The sequence below is a fragment of the Larus michahellis genome, chromosome 5, assembly GCF_964199755.1.
Source record: "Larus michahellis chromosome 5, bLarMic1.1, whole genome shotgun sequence".
In the NCBI taxonomy this organism is placed as follows: Eukaryota; Metazoa; Chordata; class Aves; order Charadriiformes; family Laridae; genus Larus; species Larus michahellis.
Window position 1 is genome coordinate 60,189,769 of NC_133900.1, and position 26,472 is coordinate 60,216,240.

The 26,472-nt window shown below is 40.0% G+C and overlaps 1 protein-coding gene across 1 annotated transcript in view; it reads right to left on the reverse strand.

Annotated features, from left to right (window-relative positions):
* Window positions 1–2,251: 2,251 nt before the first annotated feature.
* The window catches only part of SLC2A9 (solute carrier family 2 member 9), a 105,153-nt gene continuing 80,932 nt past the window's right edge, over window positions 2,252–26,472 (reverse strand). The window contains exons 11-12 of the mRNA XM_074587596.1: window positions 23,075–23,202; window positions 2,252–2,638 (exon numbers count right to left, since the gene is read on the reverse strand). Of these exons, the coding sequence (XP_074443697.1) occupies window positions 2,381–2,638; window positions 23,075–23,202 (386 nt within the window). The 3' untranslated portion in view covers window positions 2,252–2,380. The remainder of the gene's footprint in view (window positions 2,639–23,074; window positions 23,203–26,472) is intronic.

The following is a 26,472-nucleotide window of genomic DNA, read 5'->3' on the forward strand; positions in this document are numbered from 1 at the left end:
TCATACCATGTTAGTAGATCTAACTGCAAAGTAAGGTAATTCTCAATTTGAGTGACAGGGTCTCAACTTGCCGTTCTCGCCCTGCAGGCAGAAGAGGAAGAATTTCTTCCTGGCATTCAAACTCATTTTTTACATCGGATCACCAAGGTTGGAAGGGAACTTTCAGACCATCTAGTCCAACCATCAACCTAACCCTGACAAAACCATCACTAAACCATATCTCTAAGCACTATGTCTACCCATCTTTTAAATATCTCCAGGGAAGGTGACTCAACCACTTAGCAAGACTCAGGTAACACATGGAATAGGCAACTAAAGCCACTGAAAGATGACATGTGCATTTGCTATGTATAGTTTTACAAGTTTTCTACAATTAGAAGCCATCTTTCTTCAGGTTTTCTCCGTAGTATTTGATTAGCTTCTATATATGATTATCAGTTGGTATAATCTTGATTCACTCTGTTTCCTAACAGTAGCACCAATATAATAAATCTGATTTTTTTCATTCTTCATTCTCTAGCTCATATATATTTTCATTTTCTTACTTGTTGCTGTACCTCTGTCCCAGTAAAATAGTATAAATCCTGGCATAAAGGCTCAGACCAAATTTTCTTCCATTACCCAGTAGTAAAATTGCCCTATTAGGTCAGCTTACAATGTGTGCAGTAAATATGCCACATATAAATAAATCACAGTATAAAACCATATATGTCATTTGGTAGTAATAGCTGAATATTAGGATCTCTGACTTTAATTTACAGTGTAATTTACAGTGTAGAACAAAACAATAAGCAGCTTATCACTCAGGAAAATCTAAAAAACCCCAAATATCGGAAAGCAACTCTCCATTGTATACATAAGAAAATATATATTCATATATATTTCTATATTTGGAATATATATGAGTACATATATTATTTCCCCCCCCTCAAATACCCCTAAAATTTATGAACTCCTCGATTAGTAAATAAAACTCGTGCAAGCAGCCGGCTCTACCTAAATGCTTCACTTGCTTCTTGTGCCTTACTCCTAACTGAGAGCAGCTCTAAGACTCACTGAGTTTTCATATAAAACAGCTAACTATTTAATTTAAAAGTGCTTATTACCTCCTCAGCATCCAGGTACCTAGAAGGGTCAAGAAGAACTATTATCAAAATCACAAACTAGAAGGATGATGTTCGTTAAAAAAAATCCCACATGGAAGGGAATGGATCACCTAAGCCCCGAGAGCCTGCTGAGTCTTTCTATCATGAAATTAAGCAGACTCTGAGGACAGTTTTACACAGCATTAAATAGCTTAGAAGCATATTAACGTGAACTAGGCCTGGAGCTTCAGAGTCTAATGCCCAAATGAAAATTAGTGTTTAAGTAAGAAAAAGGCACCCAAATTCCTTTGGAGAGATCTGAGTGTTAAGAAATGACACTTACTGGGTCTCATGGAAATTTTAGCTCCTAAGACTTGTTTTAAAAGGAACTTGAAAAGAAAAGCAAAAAAAAAAAAAATCCCAACCCTTGAAAAACCTGGTGTTTGATTTTTTTTTTAATGCTACACCCTACATGTACCATCAGAGTTCTCTCTCTTCACCATGAGGTTTAGTTTTCTTTTCATATTAAAGCTTCCATAGCTATTCTTAAAAAATAGAATTAAAAAAAAAATAATATATATATCCACAGAAATGCAGCGTCAGCAAACCCAGAAACTAGAGGCAACTCTATCACTAGTCGATCAGGATTTGCAAGAGAGACAGGGAAACCCATCAGGACCCAGAGCTCTCATTTTTGTGAGAAGCTGGGAGACGTTGAGACAAAGCAACTGAAAGTCAAAATAGCTGGAAAAGGAATGGGAGGTCAGGGGAGTGTCACGAGCCTTCTTTGAAGTCCTCAGTTCTCACCTGCAACTTTCATGACCTATTGGGAAATGCAGAGAAACGCAAGCTGGTACCATTTCAGGTTCGCTTGCATTGATTCTTAGCAGACTCCTGCTGGGATCTCTTCCCTCTTCCCTGCCTCCTCCTCCTCAGTGACTGCACTCACACCTCCTCATTAGCACACAGGGGTGCTCAGCCAGCTGCTCCTCACAACCCCGGTTCCCCACCACCACTTTACTTCTCCTAGTCTACATTCCCACCACAGCACCTATTTCACAGGTGCCCACGAAAATTTTGGCTCTTATTTATTTAATCAGCTGCCACTACTCCCACCTCTCATTTCCTCAACCATCACCCTAGCTGCTAACGAATTCACCTGTACTCACTTAAAACACATTCAAGGGGGAAGCAGTTCACGCTGCCACATAAAAAATACAAGTTGTGCATTGCTATAAACATACTGAATGAAAAAATACATGTTTTCCCCCATCTCCTGAAAGAACTTCCTGGGTTTACACGATCCCTTTTTTGGTTTCCCCATTGTCCACCGAAGACGTGAAGTTTGACTCCTGTTCTGCACTCGATTTCCTCTCCCCTGGGTAGTGGTTCATTTCTTGCATTTCTAAAGACACTTTATTCCTTTTGGCAAATGCCTGGTTGATCTCATGAAATGTCTTATTTTTTGTTTCAGGCAGGACAAAAAACAGGTAGGTAGCACCCGCAAAGCAGATGGCAGCAAACACTAGGAAGCAGTAGGTCTGTAAACCACTCTGAAATAGAAAACAAAGGAGATGGTCATTACAAAAGGCACAAAATTCAAAAGAAAAGCAACACCAGAAATAGTTTGAAAGGGGAAACAAAAAGTGGTATGGAGCAACTTTTAACCAAGTACAGTAAGCGCTGGCAGTCATCGCAAGTCAGAGTGCTTAGAAGTTCATAAAAATGCATGAATCTCTAGTTCTCCAACACCGCCTGTGGCCCGTTGATGGAAAAGTAGGTTCCTGGCAGTGGTGCGCAGATCTGCAATCTGGGCGATGCTGGGAGACAGCATCTGAGTTCTGGCTGAGCTCAGGCACGGCGGATGTGAGGAGTGCAGGTGGCGGCTGGGCTCCTGCTACGTGCACGGCTTCGCTGAGCCCTGCGCCGCCGCCGTATTTCTGGAAACAAGGCAGATGTTTCATGGGGTTGTTCTACATACTGTCTCGCCATTTCTAGGCACGAAAAAACGAGGTATGCTTTTGCGATGCCGTGCACCTGTATACAACACATAGGGAACCTGTCACAGCCAGGGACATCTGCATCACAGTAGTTACAAGCTTTGAGATTTGCAAAATAAACAAGGGGGGAAAAAAAAAACACAATGGCAGACATTTGTATCATTTCTACGGTTATGGGAGCTTACAGCAGGGAAAAAAAAATCCGTAAAATCCAAAAAATCCACTTCTGTCATGCTAGAAACTAGTGTAAGAATTAACTGAAGACAAAGTACAGGCCACATTTGAATGTTTTGGATTTTACTTCACTGCAAAAAAAAAAAAGAGTATAGACACAAAGCAGGTAGTTTATAAACTGATTATAAAGGCTCCAACTGACTAGTAGGAGTTGCACGTCACTGAAACATAAGTATTTCTTGCCTGGTGATTATTAGATCATTTAATAACTTACAGTTACATTTCAATAGTACAGTTTTGAAAAACATTTGATAATTACAATGTTGCCAGCTGTGATTTGTTGAACGAGGAAAAGGTTTGGTATTGTGGCTGCAGCGAAGCCCCTTTCCTCCTCTATTGATTTGCCTCACTCTGCGTCCTGAAACCGAACAACCAATGAACCCGTATTTTTGACTTGTTTTTATTAACAAGGCTGAATTAAACTAAAAGGGTACGTCAAGCTCCAAAAATAAGGCGACCTTTCCGTTGGTGCCTTGCATGAGGTCATGAGCAGTGAACAGGAGGAGAGCCGGACCCCTCACACGTCACCCCAGGTGCTGCAAGGCAGAGGTTACCCAGGGAAAATCACTCAGGATGGAGGACGCAGATGTGGCATCCTACATACACAGATATTTACAATTGCCATTAAAGCCATGTATCTGAAACAATTAAGACAGAGCTAGACAATGATGTAACCCTGACTTTCCACATTTTTCTAACACGTTCTCATCAGCTGTACCAGTCCTCCACTGCAGGCTGGTCAAGCTCCCTGTTTTGGGGGCTCAGGGTGCACTCAATTCCTAGGACTATTTTTATGTTTCACTTTCTCAGTATACATCATATATGGTGTGGAAGAAGAATATGAATTCGTGTGTGGAACAAGAAAGGAAAAAAAGAAAAAAACCAACTTTTCTGCAGCTGCTTTTTAATACCATGGCTGATTGCCAGCCTGCCTAGTCACAATGTTTTCCGTGGATAATTCATTACCTAGTTCAGCCCTTCCACCCCTGTCTGTAATAGGAAAAGCTGGAAAGTGCATCCTGTGATATTGACTATGGGCTCTTGAGATCATCAATTCTTTTTTTGTTAAATCTTAGAAGCATGAACTCCTGAGCAACCTGACAATCACAAGCCAAAGACAGCATGGGTGACAGGGGGGTGGAAATATTCCAGCATGGAAACAGATACGACTTTCAAGCTTATACAGAGGCAGACGCAAATGGGTTTAGTAGACGGGAAAAAATAATTTCACAGTGCCTCACAAATCATCCTGTCATGTTAAGAACTCAAATTTTGCATCTGGATCTTCTGCATTTGAAATTGTTGTTCAGCCAAATGGTAGAGCTCCAATCTGGAATCATGTTTTTCCCTTTTAAAAATCTTCATTGAACTAAATCTTCCCCATGATGAAAATGAACCATTAATGCCTAGTATGAATAAGCCTGTCAATCAGATGCCACAAGTTACCTGTGCCTCTTGGTGCTGCAGCCACAATTTTGTCCCACTTTTCTTATTCCTGTTTATTTCTTTGCTGTCCATGATCTAAATTAGCATATTTCATCATCTTTGATTCATGTCTCCTTAAACCTTTTCTAATTGAACTGAACACTGTCGTGAGTGCATACTTTATTTGCAATTATTTTACATAATGTATTTACATTTATTGGTAATAAACTTGCTCTCCTTAACTTCTGCAGATCCCTTTAGAAGTAGCCCCCAAGGACTCCAACTGAAGTTCTACAGAGAATAAGCTAAAAATTAAATTTTATTATAATTCCTACAAATGGGACTGTGGAAACAGACCAAGACTTTGCACTCCTTGTGTTCAGCAGAATTATCACAATGGAGCCCTAATTCCTAGACAGGAAGACTGCAGGGCGATAACAAAATGCCCTTTTCTCACCAGCTAGTCTTCGGTCATAGTATTTCCTTAAAGTTGGTTATTATTTTACACACACAGGGAAGACAAACACCCATATTCATAAGTCTTTCATAATTCATTCAGAGTTCAACTCATATCACCCAAACCTGCATTTGGCACAGAAGAACATCACGTGTTAACTGAATTTCTCATTATAGGCACGAAACCTTCTACCTGCACTGCACATTGATAAAGGATGTAGGACAGAAGTACAGGATAAAGTGGAAGGAAAATGTTAAAATCCCGAATCCTAACTCAATAGAAACCCTTAGTGGGACATGGGTGGGATACAGCTCAGCCTAGATGTTTAATTCATTTTTACCTGTTTCTGATGTATTCTGAAGTGCCTGGTACCGCAAGAAAGATCTAATAGGTGGAACAATTAATAGATTGGCCACAGCATACCTGATATGCCCATCAAGGGATCTAGAAGGTAGGATAATGTGCTGGGAAAAGGGTAAATGCTGAGTTATTGAATGACAGCTACTACAGAAAAGGTACTGACAGACAGATCTGACAGGAAAACAGATCTGTGTCTTTGTTCCGTGAAATGACTATACTTTCTCTCATTTATATTACTTATTATTTATATTATGCCCACGAAGCCTGTATCTCTCATTTACTCTTTGACATCTGTAATCTCCAAATCCATAGTCTCTCTTTGTTGTTTTACTCCTTGCAACTTGGTAGACACTACAGAGACTGTGCAGCTGTCACTCTGGAACTAAAACCCCAAAGTTTTGCTTACCTTGGGCTGGGGTGGCAGTAAAAAAAAAGAGGATGAACTTAAAGTCTTCGGTGGCAAAGCACAGATACTCTGCAACCTTCTGTATTTGGCCCAACGGCCACGGTCTCAAGATCCTTTACTGATATGTGCATTCGCAATGATGGGAGAATAATGACAATATGTACGATAAAACTTGAAAAGGTAAAAGTTTTTCTATACTTTGTGACATTATTTCACTAACTACATGGGACAGAAGCCTGAAATTCAAAAACTGAATACTTGTATCCACCTGAAGAGTAGTCTGATTCTTAATAAAAAATACCATACTCAAACAGCTGGAGGGGAGGATTAAGAGAAGCCGGGAAGGGTGGGGGAAGAAGCAAAAGTAAGCCAATTCTGAATGAAAATTCTAACTAGATACAGAATAAATTCAAGGAAAATATGCAGTTTCTGTTACTTCTCAGCTTTCCCACATAAGGATTGGGGTGCTTCCTTACACTCAGCTCCTAGCAGCCGCAGCATCAACTCTGGCCACGCAGGAGGCACCGAGCCAGCCCCTGGAACCATGCCGCGGACGCGAGCCCCAGCGAGCACGCCCTGCCTGTCCCATCCATGCCCCTCTGCCACAGCCACTCTGGTAAGTCTCTTCAGCCTGCACGTACTGCTCAGGTTCAGAACAAGCTGCCAACTTCACCAAGGTGCTTCTCCTCTTCCAACACCAGACAGGCTTGTGTGACAGTATGCTCCCCCCCAGTCCCCAACATGACCTTTATCTCCCGTAACCTTGCCCAAGTGATAACCACCCGTGGTGGTCAAAATGGCTGTATATAATCGTGATGGCAACATCTGTCTCAATGTGGGTTCGGGGAGACAACTAACAACACAATTGCCAAGGGCTAACTTGAGCAATGCACCCACCTAACCACAATGCTGGTACTGTAGTCAATACGCAAATATGACTATAAGACAATCATCTTACCCCCACAAATAGCCAACAGCCCAAGAGCCCTTTGAGCCCTCCTGCACGGCAGTGGGCTGCACGCCAGGATCCCCCCTCGAGTAGGGACACCTCTCAAAGTTACGTTTACTTCTCGAGATTCAGAGATTCCTTGCCACCACAGATCCTTGGTAAGTGACTAATAGCATGCCAAACTTTGAAATCTTACCTAAATGATATAAAGCATTGATTGTGAATATATAATCCTTTAGACATAAACCGTTGACCAAGTCTGGGACTAGGATTGGATCCAGCCGCCCCTAGACTCCTCTCTGAGAAGGAGTTTAGAAAGCAAGGGGGTCCCTTTCTGAACCTTGTGACTCAATGGGAGGGTCCCCCGACAGTTCTGTCTGACCCCGTCCTCCACGCAGTAAATAACCAAGTGTGCCTTGCCATCGAATCTTGTTAAAACACTGTTGCATTTACCATCAAACTTTGTTAAATCCCTCTTTTACATCAATAAACGTATTGCTGCTTCTCTCTCTGAGTGAAGTGCATCACACCACCCGTGACAGCTCGACAGAGCTAGGAATACATTTCTTTAGCAATACCCAAAGCCAAGCTTTACAGCCGAGGTTAGAAGGAAGACAGAACAAAGCACTTCAGCAGTCCGTGCTTTGTAGCTGTTTTCCCCTAACATTTCTTCAGTACGCCCTCCCGCATGAACATCCAAGGTTCAAAGTTGCCCAAAGTTTCAGGTGGTTTCCTGAATAACAACGGTTCTGTCTCTTGATAGGCTCATGGGTATTTGTTCAGAGTAAAGGTCAGGTACACAGGCAAAGGTCCTTGAAAGGCCAGGCTTTCCATGGGTTACTGAAGGTCTTCCTCTACTGAAGGTGCACCTGCTCTCCCAAGTGCACGGGGGAGGGCAAGGGAACAGCAGACACACTTACTGATGCAATCTCCCGAGGAAAGCACCTTGGCTACCTACAGCCTGTTCCTTGCTAGTCGGCAGGCTAATAAAGCCTCTCCAAAGCAGGATTTACACTGGATTTGTCAAGGCTAGTGAGGGTTACTGCGATACGGGATATTTAAAAGTTAAGCATAAACTTCTAATCTCATCACCTTCTATTTTCGTACCAGATTTCTAAGGAGACTATTTAAAACACAGCATTTCTGGAAATGTCCTGCCAGCTGAATTTTAAATTACTCAAACATTTTTATCTTCTCTTTTCTGCAGCTGATCAAGGCTCTGTATTTGTCAAAAAATCGGAAAACCAGGAAACAATTCACCTGAGACACACACGTGATTACCACAAAAAAGAAAGTTGAAGGACTCAGGCAATTCCCCCAAATCAGATCCCAGGCATGGCAAGCAATCAAATCTGACTTTGAAGATGACATGTAGCTGCATAAGCGAGTTGTATGAATAAGTAGATGCAGCCCAGACACATTTTCTTAAGCAATGAGATTAACAAACATATTCCCAGCTTCTGTAGGGCTGCTATACACAGTTGGCAGAATGCACAGGCATTTCCTCCACCTCCCTTTAAATACAATGGTAAAGAATACTTAATCTTTACCATTATGAACATATTTAAGTGCCCAGAATGAATGAGCAAAAGAACTAATTTTTTTTCAGGCTAAAAAGTAAACTGAAATAAAAAAACCTGGCATTGAAATGATCAGATTTCTGGTTCTGATTTAAAAAAAAAAAAAATCACAGTTTGCCATTTTTAAAGTCTGCTAGCTGAGAACAGTCTTCCTGCTAATAGCTGACATGCTGTGAACACTGTAGCCTGGAAAAATATAAAAATATTTGAGTAGATCATCACATGCTATTGAACGATGGCTGCTTATTGACTTAACTCATCCTGTAGCAAAGGTAAATTCTAAGCAGGACTATGATATTGGAAACAGGAAAATAGACATTGTAGGGCAGATACAGCAAAATAAATGAGCAAATGAACAAATTCTGAATCAGATTTAACAAATTAATATTTAGCTTAACAAATTAGTATTTTTAAAACAGAACTTTTGGCTTTTCCCAGCAAACGCCAAAATGTGATTCTATATTCTCAACTCGCAATGTCACAGCCCCTTTGGCAGCAGTAACGGGTGCTCGCATTTGGAAGTTGCCATGAACATTAGAGTCATGAGATGGGGGTCAAACTTGATTTTGAAGTGATGAGGTCAAATGATAATGGTTAGATGTCTTACTAAAATGATCAGCAGCAAAACAGTTATTCATGTAGACATTTGACTTTACTTACTTTGCTTCAAATTAATATAACACCCTGAAACAAGTGGATGAAAGAGTTTGTGTCCTTTACCCCTTGTCCTTCTTCAGTTTCAGACATAATTTAAGGTTCTGCTGAAGGTGCAGGACAATGAAGAAGGATAGAGCACTAAGATGTAATGTATGAAACGTATTTCCTAAGTAAAAAATAGAGACATTTTCAGATATGAACCGCAATTTCAAGCCCAACTCTCACACACTCACTATCTCCTCACAAAAAAGTTAACAGGTCCTTGTGTTTTATACTTGAAGTGGGTTGCTTCTAATTAAAGCATTTTTTCTCGTATCTAACATTCTGGGAGCCTATATTTAATTTTCTCTTTTTTGAGGGGAACTTTAGCTATTTCCCTTAATACAGGTGCACTGCAGTTACTTTAAACATCAGATGTATTTGCAAAAGCTTAAAATAGCTTGACTGAGGGAATCCATGTATAAGCTTCCATGCACGTTTTTGTTATTGAAATTCTTGTACTGCATAATTGAAAGAGTCAATAGGTATTATTACAGTGTAAGGAAATAATAAGGAAAACCAAAAGACAATCTTGCTGGGTAAATGATTCTTGATGCACAAGAAGGAAAATCTGAAGCGTAAAAATAAGGAAGAAACAGCATAGGTTCAGGAGAGCCTCCAGTAACAAGTATAATGACTCAGAAGTAATATTTCACAGGCAGAAATAAATTAGTTTCTGAGAAGGGGAAAATAAACACCCATATAGGGTCTTTGCATCATACTAGTAAGCAATCTGAACTAAGGCTGCCAGCCTTGTAGCACCTGTATCCCGTGTGATACTGAGCTCCATCTGGACCACAGATCCAAGCAGGTTATTTTTCAAGACACTTTAATGAGTCTAAAAAGAAAATAAAAGTTTACCCAATTTCTAACTAGCAAAAATTTTTACTTTACTTCTTTCAGACGCCTTCTACCCCAATGTAAGTAAAAAGCTTATATGAAGAAGACATGTGAAAATTCAGAGAGTCTTTGAGTTCCTCACTTCAAAAGCCAGCAAATAAAAATGCTCCCTATTTGGGGGACATGATGTCCACCCAGCTATTTGTCCTCCTTTCCTGTCATCTCAGCATCTGCCTCTGCCTCTCAGCATCTGCCAACCAAAGCGCCAGCGCTGACCTCCCACGCGAGGGCACACGAATTAGACCTCCACCCACCAGCTCAGCAACTGGGCGCCATCCGACTACGACGGGCTGCAACAAGCTGCCCGTCTACAGCCATGTCCTCATTTTATTGCCCTTGCGCAGAAGACAGGTTAGGCAAACATCAGCACTCAATGCCAAGGATTTCTTCACTGTAAAGATGTTTCCCTGCCACAACTAGAGGATATAGGCAGCTCTTCATAAGAAATATTTAAAATTGATCTTCTGTCACACACTTTCTATTCACTATATAATCTCCTTCATATCCTTCTTAAGCTCTTACACTGTTCATTTTCTGAGAACAAACATACTAATACGATTTTTTAATTATTTTAAAGGTTTTCCTAATGTTTGCTATGGCTCAGAATAAGCTACCACCTTGTTGGCTGAACCTTCCTGCGAAAACACACACTGTAATGGGAGGGGCACTGATGGGGTGCGACAGGACAGCCCCAAAATTTTCCATCAATTTCTCAGATATTATCGAAGCCTGCCCCAAATCTAGTGACTTGTTAGTCCATCATTAAAAGCACATCATTTTCCTTTGCCAGTGAACTGCACAGGAATTACAGAGGTCATTTTTGTCAGTTGCTCAGTTCCCCAGCCTGAAGAGCCAGGCACCTATCTATAACTTAAGCTTTTTACGTCAGTCTTCACTAAGGTCTGAGTGTTCATCTCTGTAACCCATCGCACAATATATATCTGCTTTATCAACATGCCGCAATTTCCAATTTCATGGAAACAAAGCAAAAAAAATAGATGATGGAGGATAGACACAATTATTATGACTTTGTAAAATAAAGCTGTTTTTTTATAACTAGACAAAACATTCAAACTGCACAGTGACATTTATTAGTCTCTGCAAAAATGAGATACTCTACACTATTGCTCTGCCACAGAGCTGCAAAACATCTCACAGTTTATTACTATTATTGCCTCAGTCTTGCTGCAAAAAGGCTGCAAGAGAATAATGCCTTTGTATCCCATTTTGGGGTAACACAAGTCCTCAGGGGCTGTATGTAGGCCTGGCAAGATGAAAAAGAGGTTCCTCCCATTTCTAAACGAACCTCATTTAAGTCCTTTCTTTTTCCTATGAAACCATAGCAGCAATTCAGTTCTTCGTCATTTTGATAGGGAGCTACATCATTTTCTAGTACAACTACGTGGGGAGATTCCATCGATCAGTTCCCCAACACTTCTAATGATTTCAAAACTCTCTTTCTTTGCCAAAAGTGAAAGTCAAACCACAGCTGGGAGTAAAACCAGCTTTCCACTTAGTGGACCTGTAATCATAACTGGGTATTCCTCTGCGATCCCTGGTTATTGGAAACATTTCTATTAGGAGGAATGCCCGAAGATGAGTTGTTCTGGAAAATTACTGATGGGACAGAGAGAGAACCAGAGGAGCAGTAAAGATGCAGCTGGTCTCTGCAGGGCAGAAAGGCAGGAAACGAGGGCTTGGGATGGTCCGTTTTGGCTGCTGAGATGGAGCACCCAGGCAGAGGCATCCCCCTGCTAAAGCACGCTCATCAGACTGAAGGCCAGCTGAACAAGGATGGCACAGGGGCTGGCAAAGAAGGGTACAAACCAGTGGCAAACATAAGCTCAGCCAGCTGCTATCACCATAGCGCAGGGAGAGGGAGGATGCCTGTGGGGCAACGGGGTGAGCAGCAGGCAAAGGTAACACGAGAGATGTTTATAGAACCAAGTACATAACCCCAAGAATATTGACAGCGGATAAAAATGACTAATTCATTATTTCCTCTCTGGCTTACATCTGCTTCCAGTGTGTGACTGGGAAAGGAAAGTGCATTATTCTGCAATGCAGTTTAGTATATCCATGCCAAGATTCCAATTTCAATAAAATACATAGCAGTAATACACAGCGTGACTTTGACACCAAAAAAAGACTCTGCACAGTCTTCTAGAAAGAGAAATTATTACGACAGAAAACTTCTGGAGAAATCTGCTATGCTGTCCTGCAATGTAATACTAATTTACCACGTAGCCTTTAAGTGCCTCATAACAATCTAATGGAACAAACTGAAATATGAAATAAGAATGCATCAACGTGTAATGAAAATAACATGTCATGAAATTAATTTCCAATTATTAATGCTTAGTAATTCTTTGCATTTACAGAATGCACTAGAAAAAATAAACAGCACCTTTTCCTAGATAACATGTAATTTAAGGTCCTGCTATGTCATTGGGTTACAGAAGTCTGCCCCTGCAAACTTACTGCTACTGACGAGTAACAGCTTAACAGAAGCCTATTCTATTGCACCAGAGGCTTCCAAGCCTTCCAGATTGTGCTTTCCTGCTGCTGGAGTTTGCTGTCCCCTCTGCCTGCTTCAGCTCATTGCACCCATTGCCACATAAATATACCAAGTGTCCCTGTTCTCCACACTCCAGCACCTCCTCAGCCTACCAATTTCTACCAGCCATCACTCACTCTTTAAAACAGATTTTTCAACCATCCAGCTCCAGCAAAGTCAGGCAAGGCCTCGGATTTTATTTCCAGCAACATAAAATAAAACAGAAAATCTAAGGAGGTGATGCCAAACAATATCCACAAGTAACAATTTTGAGTCTGGCTAAATTAATAAGGGTCTGCCTGTATGTATTTGTGTATGTACACCCTTACAAGATTTGGGTTTTGTTCATCTGAGTGCTTTGGAAATAGCTTCTGTTTATACACGTGCCTGTTGGAAAGTGAAAACAGGAGGCTTATGGACAAGCAAGCATATTTGTTTTGTATGTTATTTAGCCATTCATTATTCTTCTGTTTAAGAAGATCTTCATTAAGTTAAGGACTGGAATAAATATCCTGTGGGATAATGAGCTCCTTATGGTTGCAAGTGACTTACAGAAACTCTGCTGCTTGAAATACATTCATGTGAACTCTTCAGCCAACAATTAGAAAGGTATCAAAACCCCCAGTCTGTGCTGTTCAACAGAAGATTAAATAAACAAAAATTTGCAAGAAATAAAGTATCTGATGGCTGAAGGGTGAAGTCATTTAAACTTAAAACAGAAATAGACGCGATTTAGAATTCATCACTGAATACCCTATTGAGAAGTATGAAATTCACTGGAAACCTTCAGTGGTAACTGAGTACTGTACATGTGAGACACTCTAGTGCAATTAGAAAATACTAATGCAGAAGTAAGTAGGTGATATTTGACTGCATGCACCTTAAACCAGACAAGAATATATAGGTTCCTCTAGTCATATTTGGGTTGGGGTTTTTTTTGTAATGAGTCACTACTGCCAAAGGGAAAATGATCTGTTTCCTCTCATTACCCATAAAAGAAGGAATATATGAAACAGTAATAAGCTTACAGAAGGATGACTAATATAACCTTGAAGGCCTTCAGGTTAGAGATTCCTCAAATTTCTGTGGATGCTTGATTCTTGCTCAAGTTGTTCTGAAACTCACAGGGTTCTCTCTGATGTGTCAGAGAAGTTTAACACTTTCCGATCCTTTTGAACTGAAGAAAATAAGTGATCTTTTCTCCCTCCTCAGTTGTTCACAGTTAGCCTTTCCTTTCTCAAATCTTTTCTCCAGACAGAGTATTTTTAGGTTTGCATTCTTTTACTCCAAGTTTATTGCAATTTTTGCTGTTTCTTCCTCGTAATTTTTCAAGATTATTTATCCCAAAGCATCATTACACTATTCCTACTATGCTGTCACTATTTTCAAGGAGAGGAGTAATTGCAGTTGTCTTCTATTTATTATTTTTTTTTTAGTTTGGATTCTCCTGCCACCACAACCTGCAACAGCCCTTCTTGCAGTGACACTGATGTAACACAGTAACAAAAAAAAAAAACCTTAAAGGAGCATTAAAGGAGCCCCATGATGTGTGTACACTTGGTGAGAGACACTTCCTGCTCCGAAGGCTTCAAAATGTCAATAAACTCATAGAAAACCAGGAATATAGATGCCAGCCAGTCCATTCTCATTACAAAGGCAGCCCCAGTTCTTGGCAAACATCTGTCTGCCTGTCTGTCATAGATCTCCAGTAATGGACAAGCTACAATTTCTCCACACATCATTGCACAGTTACACTATTCCCATGATTAAAAGGTTTCCTAACACCCTTCTTGATGCAGTTATCTGAAAATATAACATGCATTCTCTCTGCTTCATCACCCTTGTCGCTGGTGAAGTCAGTGAACAGAAACACGCCTGCACCCAAGACAGAGAATGGGGAAGCAACTGCAAGTGGGTCTGGCATGCCTGGGGACTTTTGAAACTAAGCCGGGTATGAAAGCACCTGCCTGCTAGAGCTGTTATCTGAACTAACTCTCTGCAATGCTCAGTAGCTGCAGAGGACCTTGTGCTGGACCTCCTTAAATGCAAACTTCACATTCACTGCAGCAATCAATAAAAGCATCAATTAATTCCAGCGGAATTTGATAAAAAGGTTTTATTATGCTTCATGGATGTTGTAGAAACCTGAAAAGCAAAGCTGTGCTCGTATCTGACAGGCAGCAAAAGCCACCTTGGGACAAGGACACGTGCAGCCGAGGAGGTGGAGCTTCTGATTGCCACCACTATTCAGGTCTGACCAAACACACAGGCTGCTGGACATGGTACAGACAGCAATAAAATAGCATCCTCTTTTTAAAAATACATACTACGGTCTCTTCAGTCCTTTATTATTTCTGTATAACTACAACTGGAAGGAGTATCCCACCACCACTACCATCACCTGGCTTTTTAAATGTGTGGTCTCATCTACCATTGAGTACTTTGTGCTCAGTCTTGCAGCTCTGCCCTTGATTACATTAGCAAGATGCCTAAGGACACTCTGCCGGACCAGCAAACACTACTACCTATGAAGCTGGGTCCAAGGGCCCTGTTGAAAGTGAAACCCCCTGTTTCCTGATGGTCAGGGACACAAATTCAAGTTTCTCACATTTCAAGACCCTCTTCTGAGAAGAGGTTTAGGTGCAAAGGCAACCCCAGTCTGGTTTGGTGTATGGATAAAGAGGGAGAGATAAAGCATTGTTACTGGATAGTGTACACTGCTAAGATCAAAAAGGCAACTACAGGCACTAATATTGTTCTTAATAAATCTGTATTTAGTAATCAAGCAGCACTGTGCAGGAAAAGAACTCTGCATATTTTCCAGACTAACACCCTTCCTACTGACAGTGATGAGAATGCTCTTAACTGACTTTGACCTTAAAGAATATTTACTGTCATGTCTACTACACAAACATTCACACTTTCATAGTCTGGAGTCCCTTTCCAGGAAAGAAAGTTAAGATTTGATATCTGACAGGCTATACATGTCAGAACAACAGTCAGCAAATTTAAACCATGTAATCTACTAAATTGGGAAAAACAGATGCCACATAACCACTGCTGTAATTAGTCTAATTTTAAAAAGCCTGCAAGTGCAAGTCTAGATTAAAAACGCACACTGGTAGGAAGAAAGCACACAGAACACAAAGAAGAGATGTTCAAAATTCTCCTTTGTGCTGCCTACAAACAGGTATGCTGCCTTTGCTCCCTGTGTAAAAGGCTTGCTTCTTTTTTTACATCTCTCTGCGAATTCTAGTCAAAGACTAATTGATGTCATGTATTAAGCTGCTTAGCAACCTGGAGGGTTTATAAAATACTTACAATGTAATTATTGAAATGAATGCTTCAGTCTAACCACGCAGATGAACATATTACACATATTGAAATACCTGGAAAAATACACTTACATACTCACCAAAACAACAACAAAAAAATTAAAAAGATGTATCTGTTGCTCTTGCCCCAAGAAGTTCCATTGGCTAAAATAAATTATGGAACGAAGTACTAATTATTCTGCTAGTGCTATCCATTCTACTCAGTGGATTTAACCTGAAAATCTGACATATTCAGGTTTGTTATCCTGAGCTGTGATTTAGTTATATATCACTGTTAATGGGATTAGAACAGAGACATAACAGAGGCATTTAATGAGGAAACCCGCAGTGATGAGGAAGACCTCCATGCAAAGTATGTCTTGGTAAAGGTGGCCTTCCTGCTCCCCTACCTGGGGACAGTGCAAGTTTTATCCCCAGCATGAAAAATCTTCACAATAGCTTACTCCTACAGGAAATAACAGTAGCATCATCAGCACTCGTGCTCTCATCAAAGTGGCATTAGCATTTTTCTCAAGAAACTAAAGAAACTGGTTGGCTCACGTGAATTTCTGCACACCATCAATATCACTGATCCAAATGCATAAAGTGAGAAGCGTCCCAGCTACACCTGCAGATCTGTGTGTTGGGAAGAACCATTTGGCTGCTGCTTGCTTATTCTGAAACATGAGAGAGCTTGAATGCAGACGTCTACTCCACTACTACAAATATTTTGCACTCCGTCTCACATGTGCACAAAAAACACGTTATACAGGAACTTAAAATGGTCCTATTTTGATTTTGTTCTTCTTCTATACATCTAACTGTACCATCTCCCTTTTCTCTCAAAATGATCAGATACTGCTGATCATCTTGAGAGAAAAGGGAGATGGTACAGTTAGATGTATGCATATCCCATAGAGTCTTACAGACTCATCTATCCCATAGACTCTTCCTGATTAATTTTCTAAATATAGTTTCACAGACAGAGAGCAGAACAGATGCATCTGTTGACATCCAGAAAGCATCCATGTATTAAGACAAGATGAAACATTTGTCGTAATTTAGCCTACAAAATACATTGATGAGCAGCAGGAAGTCTCAATGTCTTTTCCAGAATTTTTAGTGACTTTTATTTCAACTCAGGATTAATAGTGAATAATGTACACTTTTTAAAACTAAGATTAAAACTATTCTCAGAAATGGCCAAACATGGTTGCATTTTAGCTACCATCAGTTTTGATTACTGACTCCTCTGAATTTAAAAGCTAACTAACATAGAAGTACCAAATCTTGGTGGTTTTTAAGACACAAGTGGACAAGGTCCTAAGAAACGTGGTCTGATCTCACAGCTGACCCTCTCTGAGCAAGAGGCTGGACCAGACACCCTGAGGGGTCCCTTCCAGCTAAAATGATTCTATAATTACATCCCCAATTGCCCAATGCTTTCACTCCAAAAACTTCGATGGTTTGTTATGCTTGCTTACTTGAGACATAAAATACTATCCCCTTTCCCAAGGGATGATATGAGTAAATGATGGAATGATTTGTTGTGGATGACTACAGAAACTCATTCTCAATACGCTTTCTGTACACACAAAAAAATAAAGATAAGTTCTCACAGGTTCGTATACTGAGCATAAACTCTTTGCAAGTACAAGCAAATACTTGGAGTCTGTTTTACGATACTCAATTTGCTCCAGGTGTTACAGCTAGCTTAGCAGTTACTCAGAAGGAAACCACAAAGAGAATCTGTGTCTCGTAGTCCCAGAAGCTAAATCATTAGGAAATAGAAGTTACACTCGGAGCACATGAAGAAGGTGACTAATCCTCTCAGCTTGCCATGCCACATTAATGCGTTGAGATATTCGATATCATAAAGCAATGAGAAGACATTTCCAACAACATATACTATTTTAAAAGGAGTACGTGAATTTTATGGGTAGGTACAACATCTAACACTATTTCTCAAGAAGAAATTAAGAAATTCTTCTCAAGAATTCTCAAAATTCATGCTACCACTGCAAGCTCAACCATGACACAACTTATGTGCCACAGGAGAATTACTTGCCCAGGTGATCTGTACGCAAGATCCATGATGGAAATGCTTATTTTAGACCCCAAGAAACTATATTATTTGGAGGTCTCAGGAGAGTGGCTAACCTTTGGAAGACTTGATTTCATCTCCTTTTCATTTTCTAAAATCATTTCGTATATTAAAGAGTCATATTTTCAAAGACTGATTTGTTACGAACACATCAAAAAGAACAGTTGTGCTTTTATAAGCCTTCTGAGCAAGGAAGTGCTTTAAAACATTTTTCAGAGGATATTAGTCACAAAAGGAATAATGGATGATCTGTAACACTGCGCATCAAAACTGCAACATAGGGCTGAAGCAAGAAGCAATATTATTTATCATGATTGTGGGACAAGCCCTGCTGCTGCCCTGAATTATCTATAGCAACTGAACCATCACAAAAAGCAAACAAGGGAGAAAGATTTGGCGTTAAAGGGAGTTTAGCTGAGTTGGGTCTTCACCTAGCCAGCTATTAAATGCTTTCTGTGAGACGCTGACCCCAGAGTGTTTCTGCTGAAATTTCAGCAACACAGCTGAAAATCAGATAAATTTTGTAATTTGGATTAAGAACTTAGAGGTATCTATCTTTAAAAATTTTGGCCAGATAGTGTGGTGTCTAGTGTAGCAATGTCATTTGTGTGCAAGAACACACTGTGTGTCTCTTTCTTCTTCTTTTTTTAATTTGAATCATTTTTGTAAACTTTTTTTTTTAAAAAAAGTTTATAAATATTCTACGAAAGTGAAAAAATTAGACATGCACAAGGAAAAATGCTATTATTTTCACCTCTACATATTGGAAAAATGAAACATGTAACAAACAACAGAAAACAGACACGAATTGAACAACCAATACTGCATAATTTAGGTTCAGATCTTTCAAAGGCATATGAATGCACATCAATAGCTTTATGAATGCAAGCTGCTTTTAAATCAAATGCTGGAATTAAGTGTTTGCATCAGTCTCTAAGAACAAGGACACAACATACCTATTTAGATATGACAGTATATTCAATAAGGTTTTCATCAGCTTCCACAAATTTTGAACCTTTCTAAATGCTCACAAAAATTAGAGATTCAAATCCAATCACAATGCATTAAAAGTATAAAGCATAGTCTATAATGTAAAGGCAAAATGAAAAGTGTTAAAGTTGTAAGTATTTCAGATAAAGTATTTTTATTTCTTCAGGCTTATACAAGCATTATTATAACTTCAGTTATTCCTTCCCCCAGTGGCCAAATTACTTTTTTACTATTACATGGTTGATTCAGTGAACATTGTTATGATCTTCTGACACATAAGTGCCATGCAAAAACATGAGATATGCAAGTCAGAGGAGAGGGCAGAGGGCTGAAGTGCTTTCTTTCTTACTCCAGATACTCACTGATGGATATTTTGCAGGAGTGAAACTTTGGAGGTTTGGTGTCCAAATAAGAGAGCATTACGACCCAGTTCTAGCACCTGTAGGAGCACTGAAATGCTTTGAAAGGAGGGGTCACCATGTCTTTATGAACCATTTCACGCATGTCTGGCCTGCTGGCTTATCAAAGCCGTCTTTGTCTCTCCACAGCTCGTTGTTGAGAAAAGCCTCATGCCTTTGTTCTCAAATGATGGCAACGGGAAAGAGATACTGCTGGGCATCACCCAAGGTGACACGTTTGACATTTCACGAGGTCAAGCTCTATGTTAAACACAAGTCTGAAATGCCTTCAGACCTAAACCCAGATGTTTTATAATTTCTCTGTATGTTCCAGGATCACATGCAATAATGCTTCTTCAATTATTATACTTTGCACTAAAAAAAAAAATTCTTTTAAAATGCAAATTTTTTTGACACCTGCTATTAGAGACCTCCTGGTTATCACACAATATCAAATATACTTGTGAATTCAATGTAGCATTGGTTGTCATTTTAACTTCAGTCCTGATCCTTTGCACAAACAAATTTCTCAAATAGGCAGTGCTGAGGGCTGGAACAGTACCCACGTTTTAATTTTTTTTTGATTTGTCAAAAATTGATCTGTATACTAGCTTTTCAATCTCATCCATACATTTTAATGTATGACTCAAGCCAGTGTTTTATGCTATTATATGTACCTACAGATGGTTGAGGGGAGAAAATCTAGGCATTCAAACTAGTTAATTGGTGACATTTGGAGAACTAACTACTGGTTGTTTTTTTGAGTAACTCTAAAGCTAACATATTTGTTTCCCAAACGTTTGGGATAATTTTGTAGAAGCACACCAATAATCAAAAAAGTGGCTGCTGTTTCTCAAGCAATCAGGTTAGTATTTAAATACACAGAAGGGATTATACATTCATTCCGTGAAGGCATTTTAAAGATTTTTTTCCCTGTTTTGGACTTACAAAGATGAGCTAAGGAGAGGCTATTGCCTTTCTATACAGAAACAGGTGACTCACAAGCTGAATTTTGAGAATAAAGTTGACTGAAATAGGAAAGAAGTGAAAGTTAGGGAATGAGGAGACATTATAGTTTGATCTCGTGAAAAAGCTTTAAAAATCAGTCTGAGTAACACTGCTTTCATCTTTAGGTGCAAACTCTAAGCTTTTACTCTTTATTACTTTTTAAAGAAGAGAAAACCAAAAGCCCTGCAAGGTGGAATTATAATTTACCTTCGTTAAAAATAAACTGGTAATTTTGTAATCACACAATGGGAAATTTTTATGACACAAAATAATAAATTCCTCAAGGCTACAGCAAGCTTCATATGGATGCATACTAAATCACTCAAAAAGCTTTAATATGCATATGAAAAGTTAACCTTTTTATTTGAATTTACTGAGGGCCTTTTTAAACATTTCCCACCAGGTGATCTGTCAGGTGGGATTAGCAGGACAAGAAGGGAGAGCCCTGAGTTGCATGAAATCAGACCCGACTGACAGCCAGAGCTCAGGTAACTCCTCAGTTTTGTGCAGGAGGCAAAACCCACAATTTGTGAGAAATGCGATTTTTCCTTAAATGTTTCTGGATAATTTAAAAACGTAACAAATAAAAGTATTCTGATTATACGCTTCTGGATTTGAGACCTCGTTTCTGGCCACCATGGAGGCAGGTGGTGGGACTGCTAGTGCCTGGCCAGCTGGGGCAGAAGGCAATCCCCAGCACTCCTTAAATAGCTAGTCCCCATCTTCTTGGAGAAACAGCTGTTAAGCCACGCAGAAGCAGCCACTTGCTGGATGAGCTCGTGGCTGCCTCCTGGACCATACTGATGCTGATGACTAAGGTCACGTTTTCAAAAACACAAGGGAACTGTCTAATTCTTTCTCCACCGCATTTGGTAGATGTTCTAACGACCTCAGTGGGAAAAGAATTACATCTCTACCTGCTTTTAAAAATCTCACCTTAAATGTCTAAGCTGGCAAGTCTTTACTCTGCACTGTGAAACTGGTGAAAAACACTCACTGTTTTCTGTAAGCGTTGAAACAAGCTCTTAAGATTTTTGCTCTGAGGAGTCTAACTAAGTTAATGTTAGTAGGAGCACAGAGTTTGGAGCACATCCTTTATACCCATGTTGACTTTTGAAGGTGATCCAAGTAATCAAAATGACTACAGACTTCTTCCTTTTACAAGAAATTTTAAATTAAGTGTCAAACTTAGATCAAGGGTCAGATTTTATAAGACTTTCATGTTCTCCCATAAACTATCTCATACAGATAATTTTAAACAGTACTACTTACTTAGAAAAGCAGTCTTACTTGTCAAATGAAAATGAATATATAGTCTTACAGTATGATACAATTTTACAGTATCTGCAAATACTGTTATACAGCATTGCATGCGATAAAGTATCATAAAATTTTCAGGCACAAACAGCAGTAACACCTCCTTGCCTGTTATTTAAATCTCTTACTCAGAAATTATTTGAAGGGTAATCCAAAATCTCCCTCCTGGTTGTGAGGACCTGCAAGTAGCCTAAAGGGCTTGCCTCCCTCTGTGCCGTTCCCTTGCCCCTAATCTTCTCCTCTGTGCATTTAAAAAAAAAACCAATTAGGACTCCTATATTTTGTGCTGTAGTTGTGAGCTTCACTCTTAAACTGTTATCAGTGGAGCAGGATGGCTCTTCAAAGAGTTTGGATGTGGTTGGTCAGGGGACTGATAAGCTGTCCTTCAGCTCCTGAGATAGAGAATCAGCTCCTGTGTGAGCTCCAGCGGCTGTGGATGGTCCTTGGGAAAGGTTCATGGTCAAAGGCCCTCAGTGTGGTTCTGAATGAGAAGCTGCTTGAAGCCTCCTTTGCCGCACAAAGACACATTAACAATGACAAAGCGTTCTTAGGAATCAGAGGGGGAAAATGCTGTTCTATGTTGAACTTTTGAGTTTTATTTTTTGATATTTTTTTTTAATTTAAATTTGATTTTTTTAGAATATAAACTTAGCCTGTTAGAATACAAACACCAGTTGCCAGGCAGTTCTTGATGAAACTGGCCTCTGTCCTGCTTGTGACTAGTTCAGCCAAGGAAATAAAGCACTCCACTAGAAGCAAAGCTTATGGGAGCCTGAGGAATCTGGGACAGGAACAAATTCATCCACGCAGCAACTAGGCTGCAGCAAGAAGGAATCAGCTACTGAAGATAAAAGCCTGACAGAAGAGACTAGAAAAAAAAGACAGCCACAAAGTCAAGCTTAGACAGAGGACAGAGGAAAGGATCTATTCCCCAATGAGACTAATAAGGATTCTCAAAGCCTAGGGTAAACCAAAAGATGGGTGGCCTAAAGGCTGAAGAATAAGGCATCACCATCAGTGACCGTGAACTCTTGGCGCAGCCATCAGGCTGCATTGCTAAAGCCCTGCGAGGAACAGTTACCATAATTTTTCTTTTGCAGGACGGTTTTCTCCAAGATGTTCAAACAAGGAGATATGTGGGTAGCACAATTGAACTGTATCAAAAACGTGGTGGGATTTTCATCCCCTTTAATAAAAAGACATTTATCATTACCTGAAAATTACTATTCAAACTTCCCATGCTGTACTATACCAGCTATATCATCGTATATCAAATATCAAGGCTGCCGAGTACCTGAATGAAAGGGAAGAGCAGTCCGACTGCGAAGTTGGAGAGCCAGTTGACTGTCCCAGCTATCATGAACGCGGCCGGCCTCTGCGACTGCTGGAAAAACTCTCCGGTGAGGACAAATGGAATTCCACCTGAAACAGGGTTCAACAGATCGGTGGTTTTAGTAAATTTCTTCCAGCAACAGCTGTTTCACTTACCGAGATGAACGTGCTCCATGTTACACACCTCAGTGACTAGCACTGCTCTACAGCCCTCTGCTCTGGTGTACACAGGGGCTTCTGAGCCAGTAAAATGTGATTTGTCAAAACCATACTTTACAGAAGTGACACTTCTGTCTTTCAAGCCACCGCATCTCCTGTTTTACATCCTTTGAGTGACGGCAAGCAGATAACAGAGCAGTGACTCCACACAGCTTCTAGAGTACCATATGATGAGCTGTTTATTAAAAATAACTGTTTGTACTAAAATGCTTGAAAATTCATAAATACTCCACAATATTTTTAGACCTTAACAGGTGCAGAGATGGCTCCAAAGAGATTAAACAGTATTTTTTAAATAATTATTACCCACTCTATTTTAGCAATAAAAAAGGCAAAACATTTGCTTCTCTCTAAGCATACTTTTCATTGATGCTTATTTAATACATTCCCTTACTAGATATACTGTTGGCGCTTCCGGCAAGGTCTACTTCTCCCATCGGTAAAGGACTCTGACCTCCGCAATACCAAGCTCAGTTCAATAGCGCATTTGTCACTCGTTTCCTTCCACTTAGACAGTGGACTTTTTTATACGGCACTGGCATATTGCTGGCCTGAAAATACCCTCAGGGAATAGCTGTCTAGTAGCTGAAAGTCTCAGTGTATGATCTTTGGCTTCCTTCATTCCAATAGGATATTTCAATAGAAATATTTCTATTTTCATAGAATAAAACATGGATTGCGTTTGCTGATTGGCCACGTGTTTCAGTTAATGTTGCACATTAGGTATGCATCTACTTGCAGAATTATTTCACCACAGTTTAGAAAACTGTAAACCTAGTAACATCAGACAGATTTTCTGTATTCTGGTGCTATCAATTCCTTCTTTTAGGTCCTCATGTCTACCAATATCATGAGCATCACTTAGCTTTGTGGGCGAGATCCATGTACTTACGTACTGTGCAAGTCTCTTCTCTGCTTTGAGCATTTTAACAAGTCAGTGTGAGCAATCAAAAAGCATATTAACAGACACACCAACTCTCAAAACCCTCTACAACAATCCTGACTTCCAAAATATATACAATTAAGATAAAACCACCCTCAAAGACTTATCCATTCACTGGATCTTCTCCTTGCATGTCTTTGCTTGGCCTATGTGTTTATCTTTTCCACTGCCCTTACTCTTGGACAGTTGTGAATACATCTGTAAATGCTTTATAGCGATGCATTGTCATGTAGCCCCCTGTGCTCAACAGCACTACACTTAAACGCATGCACCAGAAGCTGTTCTATGAGCAGTATGAGATAGGAACTTGTAAACACGTGACAGGACGTGCAGATGACACACGGTATCAGTTATTCCTCCATTCCAGATCTTTCAGATGCAGAGACTATGAATACATGCATAAAATAAAGGTAATATGATGCACCAAACGGCTATACATGTTAGTAGGCATCACTCTCCACCACCAGCTAACATCACTTTTTGTGAGAACACATCTACAATGGTAGCAAAGGCTTCAACTGAACTTTCTGTTCCAAAGACTGCCAGTATAAATTATAGCAAAACAGCATAGAGCAAATAAATTTATTTACTCCTACTTTATACACAGGAAACTGAAATATGGAGAGTTTAGGCCACCCAAGCCCAGGTTTAGTGTCCTACAAGCCACGTGTAGTATCTGAATTCTGTGACTAAAAAAAGTGACCTCTCCCGATAGCACTCTGAACACGTAGAATAAGCAGACTAACAGGCATAACTTATCAAAATTCAAGAAACATGTGGTCTATCAATCCTTGGTGGCTTCCGCTGCCTATTTTACCAAACATTTGGGATTTGGGTTCAAATCCTAAGATATGGCAGGCAAAACAACAGTCACATCTGTTCTGTCAGCAGCTGGTTTAGGTCTCAAATGCCATGCAGTGGTTTGCCAGGGCACTTGACCCTTGAAGGGAGAAACAGAAGGACTGGAAACAGAGAAATCATGTAAGATGATTTATTTATGATCATTTATTCTGTCATGCCTTTGCTGTAGGACAATTTACAGAGGTGTTGCTGTTCTTGTCAGTATAATAAAAAATGCTATTCGAGACCTATTTGGGAAAATACACATTGTACAAGAGAGAAAAAAAGCCAGAGGCAAAAAAAAGACAAAAAACAGTACAAAAGGACAGAATCATATCAGAAAGCATAAATGTTATGGAAATAAAAATGCATGGGCACTACCTTGGGAAAAGGTTCCTTGAAATTCAAACGTAATTTCTAGATACACGTTAACCATCACCGAAACTTACTATTAGTCACACTTGCCACAAAAACTCTTCAATCTAATTTGAAAAACCATCAATTAATCTAGTGATGGTAAAAATAGTATTTTGCAAAGTCTACTAAAAAAAAAAAAAGAAATTAGCAGCTGCTCTGAATTACGCCAAATATTCTGTAGAGGAATGGGAAAGGTGGCACAGACAGACCTCCAGGCATCCTCGTGGCATAGACCAGCATCTCCATAGCATCACAAAACAGAGAAAGTCATTTTCTGTAAAGGGATGACTTAAGACAAATTATACTGAAGAACCAAGGAGCCTGAAAAGAGAAACCGAATGAAGCCAGGTCATTGCTGTATATTGCTATATGCCTGGAAGAGCAGAGACTCGATCTTACTAGGATGCAGAGCAGGGGATGCCAATGCCTCCCATGAGCCACACACCACTGTGAAGAACACACTCCACAAATGAGTGAAGTGAAAAAGAAATTAGGGCAACCTGAGGGAAAAATGTAAAGCCTTAAGACACAAACAGCGCAGACACCTGAGATCAGCTGAACTGATAGCTCCAGGAGTCCACCCCCAGTCAAGGACCCCTTTTCTCCTGGAACTTCCTTTATTTGAGAAAGAAATCTGGGTGCATGGGACTGAAGGAAGCTGTAGTGTGCTTTAACTAGGTCAGTTTGGATCCAGGCTGCATTGTGCCACTACCAGTCTGTGGATGCAGGCTTGGTCCTCCCTCACTCTCTCTTTACAAATCCCAGTATTTTCCACCTTACTTTTTGAGCAGTTGAGTCATAACAGCAATACGGCATCTCATCAACCCAACCATTCCTTACAAAGTTAGTCTTATTGCAAGGTTCTCTACATAGTCACTAGGCTGGATGGGTCCATACTGGCCTGTGTTCAAATACAGATACTTGGAAACCACAGCCAGAAG